The sequence below is a fragment of the Cyprinodon tularosa genome, unplaced genomic scaffold (assembly GCF_016077235.1).
Source record: "Cyprinodon tularosa strain WSP-4 unplaced genomic scaffold, ASM1607723v1 ctg818, whole genome shotgun sequence".
In the NCBI taxonomy this organism is placed as follows: domain Eukaryota; kingdom Metazoa; phylum Chordata; class Actinopteri; order Cyprinodontiformes; family Cyprinodontidae; genus Cyprinodon; species Cyprinodon tularosa.
Window position 1 is genome coordinate 81,580 of NW_024039583.1, and position 21,396 is coordinate 102,975.

Genomic DNA, 21,396 nt, shown 5'->3' on the forward strand with positions numbered 1-21,396 from the left:
AGGTTAGAAAAGCTAATTATAAGGGTTTAACATGTATGTAGATTTTGGCAGTGGGTGCCCTAAAATAAATACATAAAAACATTAAACTGTATTCAAAAATCAACAGAGAGTCAATGCAACAATGCAAGAACTGTGTTTGTGTTTCTATACATCAAATTAATCAATTTACAATGAAAACACAAGAATATGTTTTAATTTGAAAAAAATATTTAAAATCCATTAATTTTATAAAACTATTTAGGTAGAATTGCAGCTTTAGTTATATATATTCAAATTGTTAAATGCAAACACTAACCCTAATTTTTATAGAAGCAAAAGGTTACAGAATATATAAATATAATCCACTGTAAAAAGGGTAAATAATAGCAGAAAAAGATGCAAAAGTTTAATATCTTGTAAAAAATATTTTATTTCTACAAATAAAAAAATAATAAAACCTGTATTAGGGCCAGTTTCAATTGACCCTGATTTATGCTGCATGCTCCCATTCTTACCAAGTCCAGACTTTCCTGTGTTCTTGCCAAGACCAGAGTTGACGACAGCGCGAGTACGGACTCGCGTTCTTGTAAATTGAGAAACAGAATCAGTCATGCTTATCTCTACATATAAGCCGCAGCTGATTGGGGCTAAATCGACAGTTGAAGAGTTCCGAGTGCTGTCTGAGGGTGACATGGAGACACTCCAAGACTGTTTTGAATGCTCTGACAGCAACATATGACAACTTATTAAATATTGATGAGTATGCCATGAGTGTTTCAGCCTACATCAACAAATGCATTGAGGACGTCAGCATCAAAAAGAACATCACCACCCGGGCCAACCAACCACCCTGGATAAATGGAGAGCTTGGTAATCGCTAAAAGCACCGAACTCAGCTTTCAACTCTGTTGATAAAGAGGCACTGAGAACAGCGCGTGCCAACTTAAACCATCAGATCAGCGAAGCAGAACCACAGCCAGAAGATCCAGGATCTTTTCCAGGACGACAGCAACACCAGGAGGATGTGGAAAGGCATTCGGATGGTCACAGACGCACCCTCCCCTCCCCCCCCGGTAGATGCAGCAAACACTGACTTCCTGAATGAACTGAACAATTTCTTTGGAAGGATTGAGGCACTAAACAGCCTCCAGCAGTGAAAGTTGTTCCACACCAGGGGGAGGAGGCACTAAACCTGGATGTAGCTGAAGTGAGGAAAACTCTGAGGAGAGTCAATCCAAGGAAGGCCCCAGGGCCTGATAACATACCTGGGCGGGTGTATAAGGAGTGTGCAGATCAGCTGGCTGGTGTCCTCACAGACATCTTTAACACCTGGCTGGATCAATCCATAGTGCCAGCATGCTTCAAGTCTGCCTCCATTATTCCGGTCCCAAAGAAGCCTCAGGTCACCTCACTAAATGATTACCGGCCTGTTGCATTGACTCCTATCATGATGAGGAACGGCTCCACTGAGGACGCCATCTCTGCTGCTCTCCACCTGAGCCTGGCACACCTGGAGGAGAAGAACACCCAGGTGCAGATGCTGTTCCTGGACTTCAGTTCAGCTTCAACACCATCATCCCACAGCATCTGATGGGAAAAAGGGAACAGCTGGGATTCAATACACCCCTCTCATTGGGGCATCTCTTCCCCAGGTCCAGCATGTTCCATAATAGTTTTTTCCCCACTGCCATGGGTTATTTTATTGTATTGTATTATATTTATAAAAAAAAAAGAAATGTTAGAACTGTAAATATACAGTCATATGTTTATATTACTGTTTTTAGATATTTTTTACTGTTTTCAAGCCCTTTAGAAAAATTAAATTGTCTATAGAGCTGTTCTTAGCTATTTTTTTTGTTTTGTTTACACTTGTGTATACAAAATGACAAAATAAATCTCTCTAAGTCTAAGTCAAATAAAGAGGACTAATGCAGAAAGTTTGCTCTTTTATGAATTACACTCACCGGCCACTTTATTAGGTACCCCATGCTAGTAACGGGTTGGACCCCCTTTTGCCTTCAGAACTGCCTCAATTCTTGGTGGCATAGATTCAACAAGGTGCTGGAAGCATTCCTCAGGGAGTTTGGTCCATATTGACATGATGGCATCACACAGTTGTCGCAGATTTGTCGGCTGCACATCCATGATGCAAATCTCCCGTTCCACCACATCCCAAAGATGCTCTATTGGATTGAGATCTGGTGACTGTGGAGGCCATTTGAGTACAGTGAACTCATTGTCATGTTCTAGAAACCAGTCTGAGATGATTCCAGCTTTATGACATGGCACATTATCCTGCTGAAAGTAGCCATCAGAAGTTGGGTACATTGTGGTCATAAAGGGATGGACATGGTCAGCAACAATACTCAGGTTGGCTGTGGCGTTGCAACGATGCTCAATTGGTACCAAGGGGCCCAAAGAGTGCCAAGAAAATATTCCCCACACCATGACACCACCACCACCAGCCTGAACCGTTGATACAAGGCAGGATGGATCCATGCTTTCATGTTGTAGACGCCAAATTCTGACCCTACCATCCAAATGTTGCAGCATAAATTGAGACTCATCAGACCAGGCAACGTTTTTCCAATCTTCTATTGTCCAATTTCGATGAGCTTGTGCAAATTGTAGCCTCGGTTTCCTGTTCTTAGCTGAAAGGAGTGGCACCCGGTGTGGTCTTCTACTGCTGTAGCCCATCTGCCTCAAAGTTCGACGTACTGTGCGTTCAGAGATGCTCTTCTGCCCACCTTGGTTGTAACGGGTGGTTATTTGAGTCACTGTTGCCCTTCTATCAGCTCGAACCAGTCTGGCCATTCTCCTCTGACCTCTGGCATCAACAAGGCATTTCTGCCCACAGAACTGCCGCTCACTGGATGTTTTTTCTTTTTCGGACCATTCTCTGTAAACCCTAGAGATGGTTGTGCGTGAAAATCCCAGTAGATCAGCAGTTTCTGAAATACTCAGACCAGCCCTTCTGGCACCAACAATCATGCCACGTTCAAAGTCACTCAGATCACCTTTCTTCCCCATACTGATGCTCGGTTTGAACTGCAGGAGATTCTCTTGACCATGTCTACATGCCTAAATGCACTGAGTTGCCGCCATGTGATTGGCTGCTTAGAAATTAAGTGGTAACGACCAGTTGGACAGGTGTACCTAATAAAGTGGCCGGTGAGTGTAGTTTTTACGGTTTTCTAGGGAAGAGTTTGTCTCTCCAGTCACCTAGGCGTCTTCTTTAAAAAAAAAGATCATTGCTCAACTCAATAATGTATATATTAGGTAGAAGCATATATTCATTCAAAAATAAATGTGGTCTTCAGGGATTTATCTGGTAAATATAGATGTTGTGCTCATTTATTTTCTGGCGGGATGATTTTGATCAGTATAGATTGAGTTTTGGTGCCTATCAGTTTTCAGTTCACATGGCCCCTGCCTGACCACCCCAGGAACATTTTCTGGAACCACCACTGGTCGGGAGCCATGCTAACTTGGCCACCTCTGGAACTCCATTTGCCACCCCTCGGCCACCTCTGTTAAAATTTCCTAGAACCGCCACTGCTGACATAGCAGCAGGATTTTATTTTTTTTTTAATAATCTAAGAAAGGTACATTACTGTAAATACGTTTTCTCCAATATGTTAGCAGCTGTTTCCCACAGCAGGAGGTTTGGTGACAGCAGAGACACTGCTACAAGTCAGATATTGATGGTGAACATTTCACACAACTTTATGTCCTGGACTATCCCTTTAACGCTGCAAAAAACTAAATCTAGGTTAATCATTTTTTCTAAAAATTAGTGCATTTGTTTCTTGAATTAAGCAAGTAAGTGAGACACTTTGCAAAAGAAACAACATAAAAAAAACAACAACTGCAGTCTCTTTCTTCCAAATGCATATTATCTAATTATCTTGTTTTATGAGTAAAGATGCTCATTCCATTGGCCGATCATCTTATGTGTCTACTGAAATTAAGTATAAATACACTTATTTTAAGAAATGTTTACTCATTTTCAGAACATTTTTGCAGTGAAGTCTCTGACAGCTGCAAACCTTTTCCTGACTGTGGCTTTTCTCAGCATCAGCATGATGAATATTATGTGGGCAGGACTTACGATATCTTATGTTGGAGTCATTTTTTTGTGTCTTTTCTCACAAACTTATTCATTAAATCAACGATTTTCAACCACTGATTAAGTACTGATTATTCTGTGCAAAAATGTAAGATTTGCTGTGAGAAATTGCCCAATGTTAGCCTTTAGACAATTTAAAATGAATTAATCTTTGTCAGCTTTAACACAGATGGGCAGAGTAATGTTATACTCTTTCTTGTCACTGGGTGGGAGCATGCTTGCATATTAAAAAGAAGATTCAGTGCTTCATGATGGAGCAATGGATGGACTTTAGACCCAGTTCTAACTAAATGAAGGCAAAGACTCATGGCAATTATTCAGAATGCAGCGGGGAAATTCTGTTGTGCTTGATGTGCGACGAAAAGCAATTATTAAGAGTCGTGGTACCAAGTATGCTTAAGCTCACTCCTCTGGCTCCAAGTGCATTTTCACATTCTCATTTTTGTTTTTAAGTGTTTTAACGACCAATGCTCCACCATTTCTCTCTGAGCTGTTTCATCCCTACTCAATTTCTAAGGTTTAAAGGAATCTCAGACGGGGAAGGGCCTTTTCTGCCTCTGCACATAAGAGAGGCTCCTTCAATGCCTACCTTTAAAACTCAGCTTCAAACATACTTTTATTCTTTGGTTTTACTACTGGAGAGCCTTAGGGTTCCAAGGGTTCAAAGGTACACTATATCAATGCTTATGGTTAAAACATGCACTTGGTTAAGGATTAGAAAGGGTCTTTAAAGATGTTTTCTGGGGGTGATTTGGAAATTGTTTGTCAAAGGATGTTTTATAATCAGTGCATTATTTTGTAACAAATAATTTTGAGAAATTTCACAGTTTGCTAGATTTTGGTGATTGCAGTTATCTGACAAAGATTTGAAATGTTTATTATTTAGCAATGGGATTTAACTGCAATCATACTTTCAGACACAATGTCCACTCAAATATAAATATGATGTATTTAAAGTAGAATTACCTATATATGCTTCTTGGTAATTCTAATTTACATTAGAACAACTAATATAGTTCACTTAGACAGATTCACAGAGGCTAGGCTACTTATGACTAATTCTACACTAATTTAAAGATTGACAAATATCTAATTATATTTGTTTTGATTGTTGTAGACCTGTTTTCTGTGGTTCTGCTTAGACCCTCTTCATTTGAGCTAATTTAATTTTCTTTTATATCATTAACTGTGCAAAAGCACTTTCCAACACATGTTCTTGATCAAGGCTGGCTTTATGCTGGGGCAGGAGGGCGCAGTGCCTTATCAAAAAATGCCTTGCCTCATCAAATTCACCTGCAAAAATAACAACAAAACTAGGCTGCAAAAACATTTTAGCTGTAATGGGTCAAATAAAAAGACCGCAAACAAAAGAAGAAAAAAAAGATTGCAGATCTTTTAGTTATCAGGCTCCTCTCTAAAACTGGAACCAACTATGAGGGATTGCATGTGAGTCAATGAGTCGATGCAATCAACTGGTTTACTGACTGGATGATCGGGTGAACTGGAAAGTGCCTTTAGATTACATGTGTGATGAATTGGCGCTATTTAAATAAACTGAATTGAATTGAACTACCAGTTTTAGTCCGTGAGGCAGACATCCTGTCTACTTTTAAGGCAAGGCTTAAAACTTTCCTTTTGATAACGTTATAGTTAGAGTTAGTTAGAGTGGCTCAGGTTTCCCTGAGCTATCTCTATTGTTATGCTGCTATAGGCGTAGACTGCTGGAGGACATAGGGACCCCTTTCATTATTCACATTTCATTATTTTGTTTCATTCTATCTATCTGCCATTCTACAGAATCTGTTAGTTCAATCCCGTTCTGCTCTCTCTGCTTTTTCTCATAGCAGCTTCATCTGGTCTGTTCCTTTTTGACTGTGACTCCATCCTGGAGAGAAATATCAGCTGTGCTGCTGCCATTAACACTTTTGTTTATAGATGTTCAAGCTCTACCTGTTTTCCAGTGTAGTCCTGTTTCTCTGACTGTGACTAACTGGATGTGCTCTCTTCATCCTCTGATATGGGAGCTGGCTCGGAGCCTGGCTGCGTGTTTCCTGGATGGGGCCGCCTGTGGAGCTGGTTGACAGTTGCCTTTTGTATCTATGCTTCTTTTTCTATCTCTGCTTCTGTCTCCTTGAACCCCAGTCGGCCTCAGCAGATTGCCGCTCACACTGAGCCTGGTTCTGCTGGAGGTTTCTTCCTGTTAAAAGGGAGTTTTTCCTCTCAACTGTCGCTACAAGCATGCTTAGTGTGAGGGATTGCTGAAGAGTCAATGAGTCGATGCAATCAACTGGTTTTCCTTAGACAGAAAACTTTGAATCAATTTGACTGGATGATCTGGTTGAACTGTAAAGTGCCTTGAGATGACATGTGTTGTGAATTGGTGCTATAGAAATAAAGTGAATTGAATTTAATTGAATAAACAATAAAAAAATGTTTATTTCTGTTTATTAGTATAATAATGAACTATTTCTGTTTTTGAAAAAAGTTATGCACAGCGTGTGTTAATGGTTTCCCTCTAAAGGGGTTTAACTTTGATCCCTCCACACACCAGATGTCATTTAGATGTTGGTATTTAGGCTAAATCTGGTCGGTTCATCATACTGGTTTAAGTCCAGAAATACCTCTTGAAAATTGGGCTGTGTTTGGTCGGTCTGATTTTGTCCCTACAAGCATGCTTAGTGTGAGGGATTGCCTTTGAGTCATGAGTCAATGCAATCAACTGGTTTTCCTTAGTTGGAAAAATTTGAATCAATTCCACTTCTATGATCTGGTCGAATTCTCTGTATAAAGTTCCTTGAGATGACGTGTTGTGAATTGCTGCTATATAAAAAAACTGACCTGAAATTTTATCAACACTACTTTTGAATTTTATTTGCACCGCCATGTTTGTTGTGGAACACTGAGTGGGTAACAGAAGAGTGCCTAGAGCCACTCTAGGCACTCTTTTGGTTAGATTTCCGAGTTATGATATTGAGAAATACTGAAGCAGGCTTAACAGAAAAATAACTCTGCAGTTTTAATTCAATAAGTAAAATAGAAAATGTTAGCACATCATAAAAACGGTGGACAAAAAAATAGTATATGTGTACAAAAAAGGTTCTTAAGGAGAAAAAAGTCAATTTTGAAATGCCCCTCCCAGCTAGAATTGGAATAATATAAAACAGCGCTAGAGGCAACAAGTTACACAGGGAAGAGGGGGCTATCTGAAGAATGGGGATACCCTCCTGGAACGAATAAATCTCCAGAATATGTAAGGGAATAACTACAGGCCTTAGGTAGTGAGATCTAAGAGTTTAAATAGCATGTGGCCCAAGATTAACATCACACCAGAGGTAAACTCAGAATTATATATCAAGAAGTTCTAGCTTTTTTTAAATAAGTACCATTGCTATTAATGACACGAAGAATAGATAAATATGTAGGGACATTTCCCTTACAGATTAATACACGACAGGCCTGTGGGTTAAACAGGGCAGTCTTTATAGATCTAGAAGAGATTGTCCCTCACAAAATAAAGCAAATAAAATGAGTCTGTGTATCTCTGATGCTCAATGTGTTACATTTTTATTTTATTTATTTGGTAGTCGGGGTGGGGTAATTATTTCATATTTTTTCACATATTTTGGTGTTTTTGTAAAGTTTTCTTTGTTTGGGGTGATTATTGTCATATGCAGTGTGCAAAGTCAATAATGATAGTATCCTATAACATGAATTTATGAGGGAAATCCTAGAAAGGAGCAAAAGTTTATGATTAAATAAATAAAAAAGAAAGAGAAGTAGTAGTTGGTTGAAAAGTGGATCGGAAAAGCCGTAATATTTTGATTGTTGAAAGGAGACGTTGAAAACCCAGTTTTTAATGTCTATTATTGGACTAAAGGGGACAAAATCAGACCAACCAAACAGCCCAATTTTCATCAAATATTTCTGGAATAAATCAAGACTATGATGGACCGACCAGATTTAGCCTTAAAACCAACATCTAAATGACTTTTGGTGTTTGTTGGGTTTGATTTAATTCAATTCAATTCAGTTTATTTATATAGCGCCAAATTCACAACACATGTCATCTCAAGGCACTTCACAGTTCAAGAAGACGGAAGCAGAGACACAAAAGCAGCTGTAATAGGCGGCCCCGTCCAGGAAACACACAGCCAGGCAGACGAGCTCCGAGCCAGCTCCCATGTCAGAGGACGAAGAAAGCACATCCACCCAGTCACAGCACAGCTGATGTTTCTTTCCAGGATGACGTCACAGCCAAACAGGAACAGACAAGGCAAAGCTACTCTGAGGAAAAGCAGATAGAGCAGAAGGTTAGAGATTGAACTAACAGATTCTGCAGAATAGGAGAATAGAAAGAGAATGAAGCAGAATGATGAAATGGGGGTCCCTATGTCCTCCAGCAGTCTAAGCCTATAGCAGCATAACTATAGAGATAGCTCAGGATAACCTGAGCCACTCTAACTATAAGCTTTATCAAAAAGGAAAGTTTTAAGCCTAGCCTTAAAAGTAGACAGGGTGTCTGCCTCACGGACTAAAACTGGTAGTTGGTTCCACAGGAGAGGAGCCTGATAACTAAAAGATCTGCCTCCCATTCTACTTTTAGAAATTCTAGGAACCACTAGTAAACCTGCAGATTGAGAGCGAAGTGCTCTGTTAGGAACATAAGGAACAATCAGATCTCTGATATAAGATGGAGCTTGGCCATTTAAGGCTTTATATGTGAGAAGGAGGATTTTAAATTCTATTCTTGATTTAACAGGAAGCCAATGAAGAGAAGCCAGGATAGGAGAGATGTGATCTCTCTTTTTAATTTCCATCAGAACTCTGGCTGCAGCATTTTGGATCAGCTGAAGACTCTTAACTACAGTTTGTGGACTTCCTGATAGTAAAGAATTACAATAGTCCAGCCTTGAAGTAACAAATGCATGGACTAGTTTCTCAGCATCACCCCTGGACAGGAGATTTCTAATTTTTGCAATGTTCCTCAGATGAAAGAAGGAAATTCTAGAAACCTCTTTGATATGGGATTTAAATGACAGGTCCTGATCAAAAACAACACCAAGATTTTTTACTTTATTATCTGAAATCAGTTTAATCCCATCCAAATGAAGTGACTGACTAATCAGCTTATTTTTCAAAGACTCTGGTCCAAAGACTATAACTTCTGTTTTGTCTGCATTCAGAAGCAGAAAGTTAAGAGTCATCCAGGTTTTTATGTCTTCAAGACATGCCTGTAATCTATGTAATGGGTTAGCTTCATCTGGATTTATAGACAGATATAGCTGGGTATCATCAGCATAACAGTGAAAATTAATCCCATGCTGTCTAATAATTCTACCAATTGGGAGCATGTATAAAGTAAATAGAATTGGTCCTAGCACTGATCCCTGTGGTACTCCACAGGTAACCTTTGAGCATGTTGAAGATCTATCATTAACATGAACAAACTGAAATCGATCAGATAGATAAGATTTAAACCAGTCTAATGCTGTTCCTTTAATTCCAACAAAATGTTCAAGTCTTTCTAAAAGAATATTATGGTCAACTGTATCAAATGCAGCACTAAGATCCAACAGGACGAGCACAGATACAAGTCCATTATCTGAGGCCATGAGAATATCATTAGTGACTTTCACCAGAGCTGTTTCAGTGCTATGATGAGCTCTAAAGCCAGACTGAAACTCTTCAAAAAGTTCATTATGGTGTAAGTGATCGCAAACTTGCTTGGCAACTACTTTCTCAAGAATTTTGGATAAGAAAGGAAGATTGGATATAGGTCTATAATTAACCAGGTCATCTGGGTCAAGAGACGGTTTCTTAAGCAGAGGTTTAATTACAGCAACCTTAAAAGCTTTAGGTACATATCCCTGAAACAGAGATAAATTAATCACATCTAAAATGGAGGAGGAGATCAAAGGGAATGCCTCCTTAAATAACCTGGTTGGAACTGGATCTAACATACAAGTTGAAGGCTTAGATGAAGACAATAATTTTGCTAATTCAGAGAGTTCAACTGGATCAAAGCAGTCTAAACCCGGTTCAGATTCCATGACTACCTCAGGTACAATCGCGGATAGAGGAGTGCTTATGATCTTATTTTTAATAAGATCAATCTTATTTATAAAGAATCCCATAAAATCATTGCTGCTAAGAGCAGGTGGAATGGACGGTTCAACAGAGCTATGGCTCTGGGTGAGTTTGGCAACTGTATTAAAAAGAAATCTAGGATTATTCTTATTCTCCTCTATTAATGAGGAGAAGTATGCTGCTCTTGCTTTACAAAGGGTCCTCTTATACAGCAGTAAACCATTTTTCCAGACTAGGAAGGACTCCCGCAGGCCTGTGGAGCGATATTTTCTCTCCAGTTTCCTAGCATTTTGCTTCAAAGTACGCAGCTCTGCATTAAACCAAGGAGCAAGCTTTCTATTTTTAACGGTTTTCATTTTCAAAGGAGCTGCATTGTCTAAGGCAGCACGCAGAGAACTAGCAACCCCATCAACAAAATCATCAACCTGTGAAGGGGAATAAGCTATGCTTTTGCATTCTGCAGCACTGCTCAGCGACAAAGAGGAGAGAGAAAGTGAAGCAGATTCTTTAAAATTTATAACTGCACTATCTGATAAAGATCTACTAAAATGTAACCTTCTTTTGGGGGAGGAGAACTCTGTTAAAGTAATCCTGAAGGTTATTAGAAAGTGGTCAGAGAGGACAGGGTTGTGAGGAAATACTGTTATTTCTTCACATTCTATGCCGTATGTCAGCACAAGATCCAAAGTATGAAGATGAGAATGTGTGGGACTATTCACATTTTGAACAAAGCCAATAGTGTCTAAGATAGCATTAAAGGCTGCTCTTAAGCTATCGCCTTCAATGTCAGCATGGATGTTAAAATCTCCCACTATGATGACCCTGTCAGTTTTTAATACCAAATCAGAAAGGAACTCTGAAAACTCATCTAAAAATTCAGAGTAAGGACCTGGTGGACGATACAAAGTTACAAAAAGAAGAGGTTTTCTTGCCTTGAAATTTGGATCAGGGAAATTAAGGGTTAAATGTTCAAAAGAGTTGTAGGTATTAACTGTTTTGGGAGTAATCAGTAAGTCAGACTGGAAGATTGCTGCTACTCCTCCTCCTCGCCCAGAACTTCTGGGTATGTGAAAATTTAAATAGCTTGAAGGAGTTGCCTCATTTATGCTCACATAATCCTCTTGCTGCAGCCAGGTTTCTGTAAGGCAACACAAGTCAATGTGATTATCACAAATCAAGTCATTAACTAGCAGACTTTTAGAGGAAAGAGATCTTATGTTAAACAGACCGCATTTAATTGTTTTAACTTTTTCCCCAATTGGAGTTATTTTTATTTTAATTAGATTATCATGATTTACTCCTTTAGGAATATTTGCTAATTTATTAGATTTTGGTCGTGGGCAAGACACTGTCTGGATGGAGTAAAGAGTGGGTAACAGTAGAGAAGCTGCAGAGATGTGTGTTAAACTACAACTCTGCTTCCTGGTCTGCACCCTGGGTGGTCAGGGTTTTGGAGGACTAATAAATGTGGCCAGATTCCTAGAAAGAAGAGCTGCACCATCCAAAGTGGGATGAATGCCGTCTCTCCGAATCAGACCAGGCTTTCCCCAAAAGGATTGCCAATTATTAATGTAGCCCACGTTGTTTTCAGGACACCACCTAGACAACCAGCGGTTGAATGACGACATGCGGCTAAACATGTCATCACTGGTCAGATCAGGGAGGGGACCAGAGAAAATTACGGAGTCCGACATTTTTTTGGCAAACTTACACACCGAAGCAACACTAATTTTAGTGACCTCCGATCGGCGTAACCGGGTGTCATTACCACCAGCGTGAATAACAATCTTACTGTATTTAACCTTATCCTTAGCCAGTAGTTTCAGGTAGGATTTGATGTCGCCCGTTCTGGCCCCCGGCAAACATTTGACTATGGTCCCTGGTGTCTCTAATGCCACGTTTCTGACTATGGAGCTGCCAATCACCAGAGTGGGCTTCTCAGTGGGTGTGTCACTGAGTGGGGAAAACCGGTTAGAAACGTGAACGGGCTGGTGGTGACCAGTGGGCAGAGATCCACGACTACGCTTTCTGCGTACAGTTACCCAATCGCCTGGCTGCTCAGGCACTTTTGGAGGACAGCTACGTGGGGGGCCTACTTTAACTCCTGGATGTTCAACAGCCTGAAGCCTGGATTCTAACTCTGACACCCTCGCCTCCAAAGCTACAAAAATACTACACTTATTACACATACCATTATCACTAAAGGAGGCAGAGGAATAACTGAACATCTGACACAGAGAGCAGGAGAGAGGAGAGGAAGAAGGAAGAGTTGGAAAAGAGTCAAGGGAGGGAGAGAGAGAAGCCATAGCAATGCTAAGCTAGCGCTAGCCTAGGCTAGCTACTCCTTGCTATCAGAAATAAAACAGTGTGAAACTGACAAGTGCTCAGTAAAAAAGTGCAGCAGAAGGTGCTATGTTTTAAAGTAGTCAGTTAGAGATATCACAGAGAAAATAACTTAACTTCGGGTGGAATTCCTCTGGACAGCTGCAACAGCTGCACACTCAGATAATCCAAACAATTTAGAATCAACCTAAAATGGTTAAAGAACAAACAACTGAAATATAAGCTAAATATGGAATGAACAATAAAAACTGAGTCTTTAAAAGCAAATCTAAAAGAGATACTTTTTATTTCTTTAACCTCAAGAGCATAATTATCTGTACTTTAACTCTACAGATTCAGTAAATTCTCTTGTAGATGACAAACATACAGAAAAAGGCTGAGTTTAAACAAACTTTGGATATTGATGTGTAATTAAAAAAAAAGATAACCCAGGTATATTCCTGTCAACTTTACATGAGAGTTTCATGCCACAGTCGGTGGATCTCATGTTCCATATTCACATGAACCCTGTGTGTCCTCTTTCTGCCGCATCAGATCTGGTTTCCATATGGAAGATGTGACAGCACAGACCAGTTAATCCCCTGAACTCTTCTTAAAAGCCCTTCTTATGTGAGGGAACTCGATGAGTCGGAATCAAAGTCAAGGGGTCGTGTTCTGCAATTGTGCAGCAGTTAACAGCTCCACCTAGCAGTTTGGCTGCTGCTGTGCTGACTGAAAACCGCTGAGCACAAAGCATGACAGGTTGGAACCTCTATGTGCTTGGCTCTGTGCTCCACAACTGGTCCCAGCAGAAAGAACCTTCTCAATTGCCGAGCCAAGACCACTGGGGTGATGAAAAGATAAACCCCCCCACACCCTGCTACCACCACTGCCACCAGACCTCATGCAGCGACTGAACATTTGTCAGCAATGACAGAGCTACATTGGGCCAAAAGGATATGAGTGGGAAACTTCAAAACCTGCTCATATTTCTGTGCAGGTGAAAGGATTTGTATAACACATTCAGATTTGATGGATTTTCCCATGTTCGGTGTGGACAGTCGTTTTTTGTTAACATCCTCAAATAATGAGGCTCTTATGTGTAGAGCCCCTTTTTCACCTGTGTTGCAGGGTCCTGTTTCCAGTTGTCAGGTAGGGATGCTGTGCAAACCATCTCCTCGTCTGTCCCAGGCTTATGGAGGAGCACTGACTTGCTGGCTTCAAGGAACCACGGTAAGAGCTCAACTATTGCAGCAGTTAGGCGAAGAAAAAAAAACCGCTTCCTTTTACCGTACATCAATAATCATGTAATGACACGGTAATAACATAGCAAGTTAATGGAGTTCATGGAGAACTTTTTAATGGTGCTGTGCTTCCAATTGTGGGCAGACATGGTAATTTCAGACTTCTTAGATTTCAAACAGATATTACCAGGTAACTCATTTATTTCACTGACAGCAATAAACGAACGTGCAATTATCTAGTAAAATGCAGTTTATCACTTAGCAATAAACAGAAAACCAAACCTAGAAGCCCGACAAGTCAATATTCTTACCTAAACTCTTATTTATATGTAAATCGAATTTAGCTTTATAATGCTTAAATTACCTGATCATAAGTTGCAATTTATTTTGTAAGCTGTTGGCAGGTGGAGGTCAATAATGGCAACTGTTATGCGGTAATCTAATGGTACCACCAAAAGTTTCCATTGTTGCATAGTAACATACAATTGTAACAATTACATACAGGTAATTAATTTCAATCAATTCAGTTTATTTATATAGCGCCAATTTACAACAAATCTTTACAATTCAACCAGATTGATTCATTTAAATTCATCCAGTTTTCTATCTAAGGAAAACCAGTTGATTGAATCGACTCATTGACTTGATCCCTCACACTAAGCATGCTTGTAGTGACAGTGGAGAGGAAAAACTCCCTTTGAACAGGAAGAAACCTCCAGCAGAACCAGACTCAGTGTGAGCGGCCATCTGCTGAGGCCGACTGGGGTTCAAGGAGACAGAAGCAGACACACACAGCCAGGCAGACAAGCTCCGAGCCATTTCCCATTACAGAGGATGAAGAGAGCACATCCAGCTAGTCACAGTCAATTACTTTCAAATTATATACATTAATTTCGGGGTAATTATCAAATAAAGTTTTTCTTGCTACCTAGTAATATAGTTTGACTTGCTATGTTATTACTATGTTGTTACATGGTTATGGATGTACCGTAAAAGAAAGCGTTACCAAACAAAAAAGGTCTTTGCTCCAGTGTCATCTCCCACAGCTCTACCTAAATATTGGGGGAATATGGAGATATAACCTAAGAAAAGCTACACCAAAAAAACTATAAAATGATGATGATGTTAATTAGGCTGATATTTGATAAAGGGATTATTTAATGAAAGTTGTGAATAAGGTTACCTAACATGACATTCGATTGTTAGCAATCAGGGTATATCACCATGTTGCTAAACCTTTTTTTTATTTTTAACACAAGTTAAATAAAAATAAAAACTGACTTAAACCTTTAGTTACTGTGTTTGATCACTTGCATACCCCTTACAAATGAAGTCCCCCATCAGTGAGGTCTAGAAGCCCAATATCTATATCCAGCCGTTTAGCAAAGATCCTGCTACATGGCTGCACTTCTTCTTTAGGCATTTGACCAATTAGATGAGCCCTTGAATGATGTATTACCTACTGGAAACTTAGTTGAAAAACAAGTCGAGAAAAAAGGTAAAAGGCTGTTATTTTTCTTAATATATTCAGACAAGTTGCCGTTTCTTGTTATTGCATTGACATGCATTTTTGCCATCAAAATATCCATATTTTTTAATGTTACAAAGGTAAATAGGATTCCAATAACACTATTGGTATTTCACTGTGTGCTATCTATCCCCCTCGGTTATGAGTTCATTTACCTTTTATTCTTGTTTTCCAGGTGCTGAAATGGAACATATATTTTATTCTTTTTTAATTTGCAGTCAGATCGTTTTAGCGAGGACTCAGTTCAACGGATACAACTGTGATGCCCACTTGCACAGTCGCTTCCCTGGTGAGAAACCGGAATGAAAAAGAAAGGATTTCCACCTTAAATAATTACTGAATGCTGATGGCATTATATTTTTCAAATACTGATCATAATTTCTATAAAGGTATAACATGAAAGAAAACAGAGAAGGCTAGCTGAATGTTTGAATAATACAAAGCATCTGGGTTTTTGTGACATGTTGGTAGAAGCTGTGTGTCTGTCTATATGTGCCTTTCTTTCAGCCGAGAGGGATATCAGTGTGTACTGTGGTGTTCAGACCATCACACTTAAGGTCAACTTTTGCCCAGTTCTTTTCTCCGGCTACACGGACTCAGACTTGGCTCTAAATGGACGCCATGGGGATGCACACTGTCGAGGATTTATTAATAACAATACATTTCCCACTGTTGTGATCTTTAGTATCAGCCTGGCAACACTGGAGTCCTGTGGAAATGCCCTCGTGGTAAGAAATAAATACATTAACATCTTTTCTTAGACTTAGATAAACTTTATTGTCATTTTGTACACCAAATGAAATTTTGTTCATGTGAGCTCTCAAGACATTTTCATTTCTTAAAGTGCAGCAGTGATAAAATGAAAACATGGTTATCATATTATCTTTTATGCTGTGAGTAAATTTCTTTTGATTAAAAGTGGTTTATGCTGTAAATAATAAAACATCTTAAATAAAGTGAATAGATTAAAAACGTTTGAATCTAAATTTAAGCTAGAAAGCAAATTAATTCATTACTATTTGAATTAAAACACATTTTCCCTAAAACTTATTTTCATCATCAGGGGCTTAGCCCATGAAAATATTTATCATAATGAATGTGCTGTTCTCCTTCTCATGGTCACCCTCACCTTTGTTCTCAGCTTTGTTCTTTACTTGTTTTACACCAAAAGGGTAATTAGAGCAACATGTAAATCTGAGCATGTTAGGGAGGATCTCTATGCCATGACTACTGACAGTTAGTTAGTATGACGTCATGTTAATTTACTTCAAATGGACTGATGGGCTGTTACAGGCCGCTCTGGACAGTTTATTTCCCCTTATGACGTCATAAGGGGCATGGTTTTCAAACACAGTTGTTTGTTTTTTTAACAAACATTAACTAAGAGATTGAGAAAGGCAGTGAGAGACGAGAAAAGTTTTTTTTCCCACTTGTGAATCTTATATGCAGGCTTCAGGACACAGATCATTGTTACATATTTTATATAAAGTGAATTTTACAGAATATGGAACCTTTAAATAATTCAAAGTGCACTGTGTTTTGTGAGCAACCAAATGGTTTTTTTAATCAAGCTTTCTCAAATCAAGCTTGTCTCTTCATTCTGGCCTGTTCCTCTATCTCTGCTGTCTCTTTCTGTTTGTGCTGCATTCATACATACAGTAGTAGCCATTTCCCCACTTTACTTGATGGACCCTGGGTTGGTCCATGGCTGGTCCTTTGCTGGTCTCCTACAATTCCTTTTCAAACATCAATCTTTGTACTAAAATATTCTTTTGTCAGGATTTGTGGACATTAAGATGTAAAGAGAAGCGCTATCTCCTGGTCAGACCCTATAATTCAGTGAAAGGCTGGAGTCAGAGTAAAAAAATATTTTGGGCTCATGGAGGGTATTCCGCTGGAAGTTGCAGGGCTGCCTTTCGGCTGGCGTTTGACTGGGCAGGGCCATGTTGAATGGCTGCTACTGTAAACCAGAGCAAATGACTATAATCCAAAGTTATATGACATATAATAACGTTAAACTCACTTTAGTTGTTCCCTCACCTGAACTTTTCTCCTGCTTTTGAAAAGGACCTGATGTCCAAGGTTGGCAAATAACTGAACAACCTACATATGTTTCTTTATTAAGCAAGAGCGGAATTAATTATAAAAGGTTTAACCCTAGAATACATTACAAAACTCCTAAAGCCACCAAATTGGATAATTTCAAACCCCCTTACTGCAGCAGTGGCAGTGGTATAGTCAGTTTATTCTAACCATTATTTAAAAAAATATTTGAACAAAAAAAAAAAAAAAAAAAAAAAGGTTGTCTAGATCCACTTAAGGAAAAGTTGTAAAGCGAGAGGGAAACCAGGGTTTTATTTGAGCAGAGGAACAAGCATGTGAAACCAAAGGGAGTAAAATGTCCCTCTTTGATTGTCAAAGACATCTATTGGGCTCAGCCATCAAAGCACTGCTTTATAAACGGATGCTAATTTTCTTAATTGTGGAATAAAACTCAGTGGCACCATAGTATCACATTCTACCACTAAAAAGGTTCATTCAATTCACATCAATGTTCCCTGCATAACACCCTAAAATTTAAAATAGCAGAGACCAAAGTAAAAAACAACTATGAATAAAACAAGTGTGTGGGTCCATGGCAGCTCGGTTTCCACTTTGTGGTTGATAAACAATCAGATAAACCTTTGGTTGTTGACAGTCTAATTTATTGCTCCAGCAGAGGTGTTGAACCTTTAGTGCACCCCCGTCCTGCGCCGTCCTTAGACACTCCTTAGACACCTCACCCACATGACAAACTCTGCAAATAGACTGAATGGTTAGCACTACAATAATGCAGATCTGTGATACTTTTTTTAAGAGATAATAAATATTATTTTCTAGGCCATCCAGAGGTCACCATCCCGCCATTAAAGGAATAGTACACCCAAAACATGATTAGCCTTCATTTTCTACTCACCTCCATGCTGAACAACACTCTGGAGTACTTTTTTGATATCTCAAATGCATCTGGAGATCTGGGAGGCTTCTTGCTGTCTGCTGACATTCAAATAATGGAGGTCTATGGCGCCCGAGGCAGAAAGGTCCATAAAAGTCCACAAAAAACGTGTCAATATTCCTCCATACTGCTCGTCCAATGTATTCCAAGTGTCCTGAGTGGGTAGCGTCCATAATTTACTCGAAACGAAGTCATTTAGAATGTTTTTAGAGCATAAACAGTAGTGTATAGGATTTCCTGAAAGCGCGTTCACGAGTCTACGGAAACCGCGGCAGACCAAAACTAAAACTGTCATTTGTGCTGCTTTACTTTTTAAGATATCATGACTTATAATAAGGCTTGCGACTAGACATCACATCCTGTGCTGGCGGCCATCTTATAGAACTCGAAGGCTTATTAAAACATAAGTAACAATGGTCCGTTAAAAGAACAACTCCAGGATCTCTCATTAAAAGTGGAAAATAGAATGAATGGACTGACTGGATCTCTATGAACACAGAGAGTGGAACGCTGACCTGAATGAGCGTCTGGAGGTAACGGTATCAGACCCATTTTCACTCACTGTATGTGATCTGTAGCTGTAACATCCAAGAGCCACCAAGGCTAGAACACATTATACCAGGGGTGTTCTTACATTATATTGGCATTATCAGACACTGAGCCTGGTTCTGCTGGAGGTTTCTTCCTGTTCAAAGGGAGATTTTCCTCTACACTGTCGCTACAAGCATACTTAGTGTGAGGGATTGCTGAAGAGTCAATGAGTCGATGCAATCAACTGGTTTTCCTTAGATAGAAAACTTGAAATCAATCTGACTGGATGATCTGGTGAACTGCAAAGTGCCTTGAGATGACATGATGTGAATATGCGCTATAGAAACTAAATTTAATTTAATTATCCTGCTGCATTCCACTGTATTAACCTGAACCCTGCACAAATCTGCATTAACATAGAAGAACATAACCAGTCTATTTACAACGTTTTTTAAGGTGGGTGAGGTGTCAGCTTCACAGGTCATGCAGCTGAGGTACTACTAGCAGGAAGCATTTTAGAGGATAATTACGGCGTGTGTTTAGCTGTGGTTTGCACATATTTGCAGATGAATGGTTTTTGAACTCAAAGAAGAGAACAAAGTTTTAAGAAAAGTATAATTAATGCAATTTGGTACAGATGCGTCTGTCCCTAATGAAACTTACTGTTGGTTTGTGAAGTAGTGACTGTACTTTCACTGTTTGTTCTTTGCAGGTGTCCACAGCTCAGGGACCTAATGCTTATGGAAATCTGTCTCTGGTGCAGATTGGAAACATATCAGGTTATATTGACACCCCTGACCCCCCAACCATTATCAGCTATCTGCCAGGGTTGCTCTACAAGTACAGTTGCAATTATCCCCTGGAATACCTGGTCAACAACACACAGCTAGCCTCGTAAGTCTAATGAAATCTAATCAAATTTTATCTATCTATCTATCTATTTGTCTGTCTGTCTGTCTGTCTGTCTGTCTATCTATACTACTTACTTTTGTAAGTTTATCTATCTATCTCTCTCTCTCTCTCTCTCTCTATATATATATATATATATATATATATATATATATATATATATATATATATATATATATATATATATATATATATATATATATATATATATATATATATATATATATATATATATATAGTTTTGGGAGGCCAGGTGTTATTGATTTTAAAAAATGCATTTCCTTGATAAACAGCTTATTGTTTGATGTGAAAAAGGTCATGTTCCTTTTTGCAAGGACACTATTAACCTAAATTCCATTTTAGTCTGTGTCTTGGAGCTACACCTGCTCTGCTACTCACCCTGGAAAATATTCAATAAAACTAATTGTAAAAATCCGGATAAGAAATAAGCTTCATTATGTTAATAATTAACATTTAAAATGTCATTTAGTCTAAATATCAAAGATAGGGAAATTTTTCAAAATAGGCAACAGGTCCAGAGAGTGGATGCTCTTTGCTAAAACACAGTTAAATTGGCCATGTTGATTTGTGGCCAGTCTAAACACTTTTCACAGCCAAGATCAAACTGGAATAAAACTTTTTACTGGAAGAGGTGTTATTCTTTTTTTATTATTTATATGTATATTAATGAGGTATGTTCTTGGTGAATAGTAAAGCATTTTGTGTTCTTTTTTTAAAGGTCAGCTGCTGCTATCTCAGTGAAAGAAAGCAATGGAACTTTTGTCAGCACGCTAAATCTGCTGCTTTACAATGTAAGACCACAAAAATAAAAACAAATGTTTTGTTGTTGCTGCTTAGTTGAGTTGAACATTTTCACTTTTTCCTTCCGTCAGACTTTTCTTAGCGGTGTACATTCATGAATATGACAAAACACGTGTCATAAATTACAGTATGTATTTGGGAAAAGGTCACATTTTACTTGAAATCATCTAATTCTGTAAAGTTATACACAATTACAGATTATCCTGTTGTTCCCATTACCCAATCCTCACTCCTCTGATTGAACTTGAATCTGAATAATGGAGGTTTTTCCTTACATATATTGAAACAAATGAGAGTGAAACATGCAATGGGGGAAAAATAATGTTGCAAACATGATTGATAGTGATTTTCCTTCTTAATAGGACTCATCATACATTCAGCAGCTGTCCATTCCTGGGGCAGGACTGACCCTGAAGACACGGGTGTTTGCAGCTGTCAAAGCTACAAACCTGGACAGAAGGTACTCATACAACATCATCCATTCGACCTGAATCCTAACTATTTGTTTTTAACTTCCCAACCAGTGCTTGTTTTAATATTATTGTTACACTATTTTGCAGAAATTTCACAGCAAAAGTGATCTAGAAATAAGTAAAAATGTCTTAAATTAAGTAGGGAAATAAGATGATCTGCCAAAGGAATGAGTATTTTACTCTTAAAATAAGATAATATGCATCTAGAATAACACAATGCAATTGTTCTGTCTTCAGTTTTTTTTTTTTTTTTTACGGCACTAGTGGCTTGTTTTTATGGACAGTAGGCTGACAGGAAAGGGGGTATGAGAGAGGGGGAGAGACATGTGGGAAAGGACCACAGGTCAGATTCGAACTCGGATCGCCTGTTGAGGACT

The 21,396-nt window shown here is 38.8% G+C and overlaps 1 protein-coding gene across 1 annotated transcript in view; it reads left to right on the forward strand.

Moving 5' to 3' along the window:
* Positions 1-21,396, forward strand: part of LOC119774564 (zona pellucida-like domain-containing protein 1) — a 52,526-nt gene that overhangs the window by 4,318 nt on the left and 26,812 nt on the right. The window contains exons 2-7 of the mRNA XM_038272100.1: positions 13,624-13,750; positions 15,465-15,578; positions 15,797-16,017; positions 19,528-19,709; positions 20,464-20,536; positions 20,909-21,006. Of these exons, the coding sequence (XP_038128028.1) occupies positions 13,624-13,750; positions 15,465-15,578; positions 15,797-16,017; positions 19,528-19,709; positions 20,464-20,536; positions 20,909-21,006 (815 nt within the window). The remainder of the gene's footprint in view (positions 1-13,623; positions 13,751-15,464; positions 15,579-15,796; positions 16,018-19,527; positions 19,710-20,463; positions 20,537-20,908; positions 21,007-21,396) is intronic.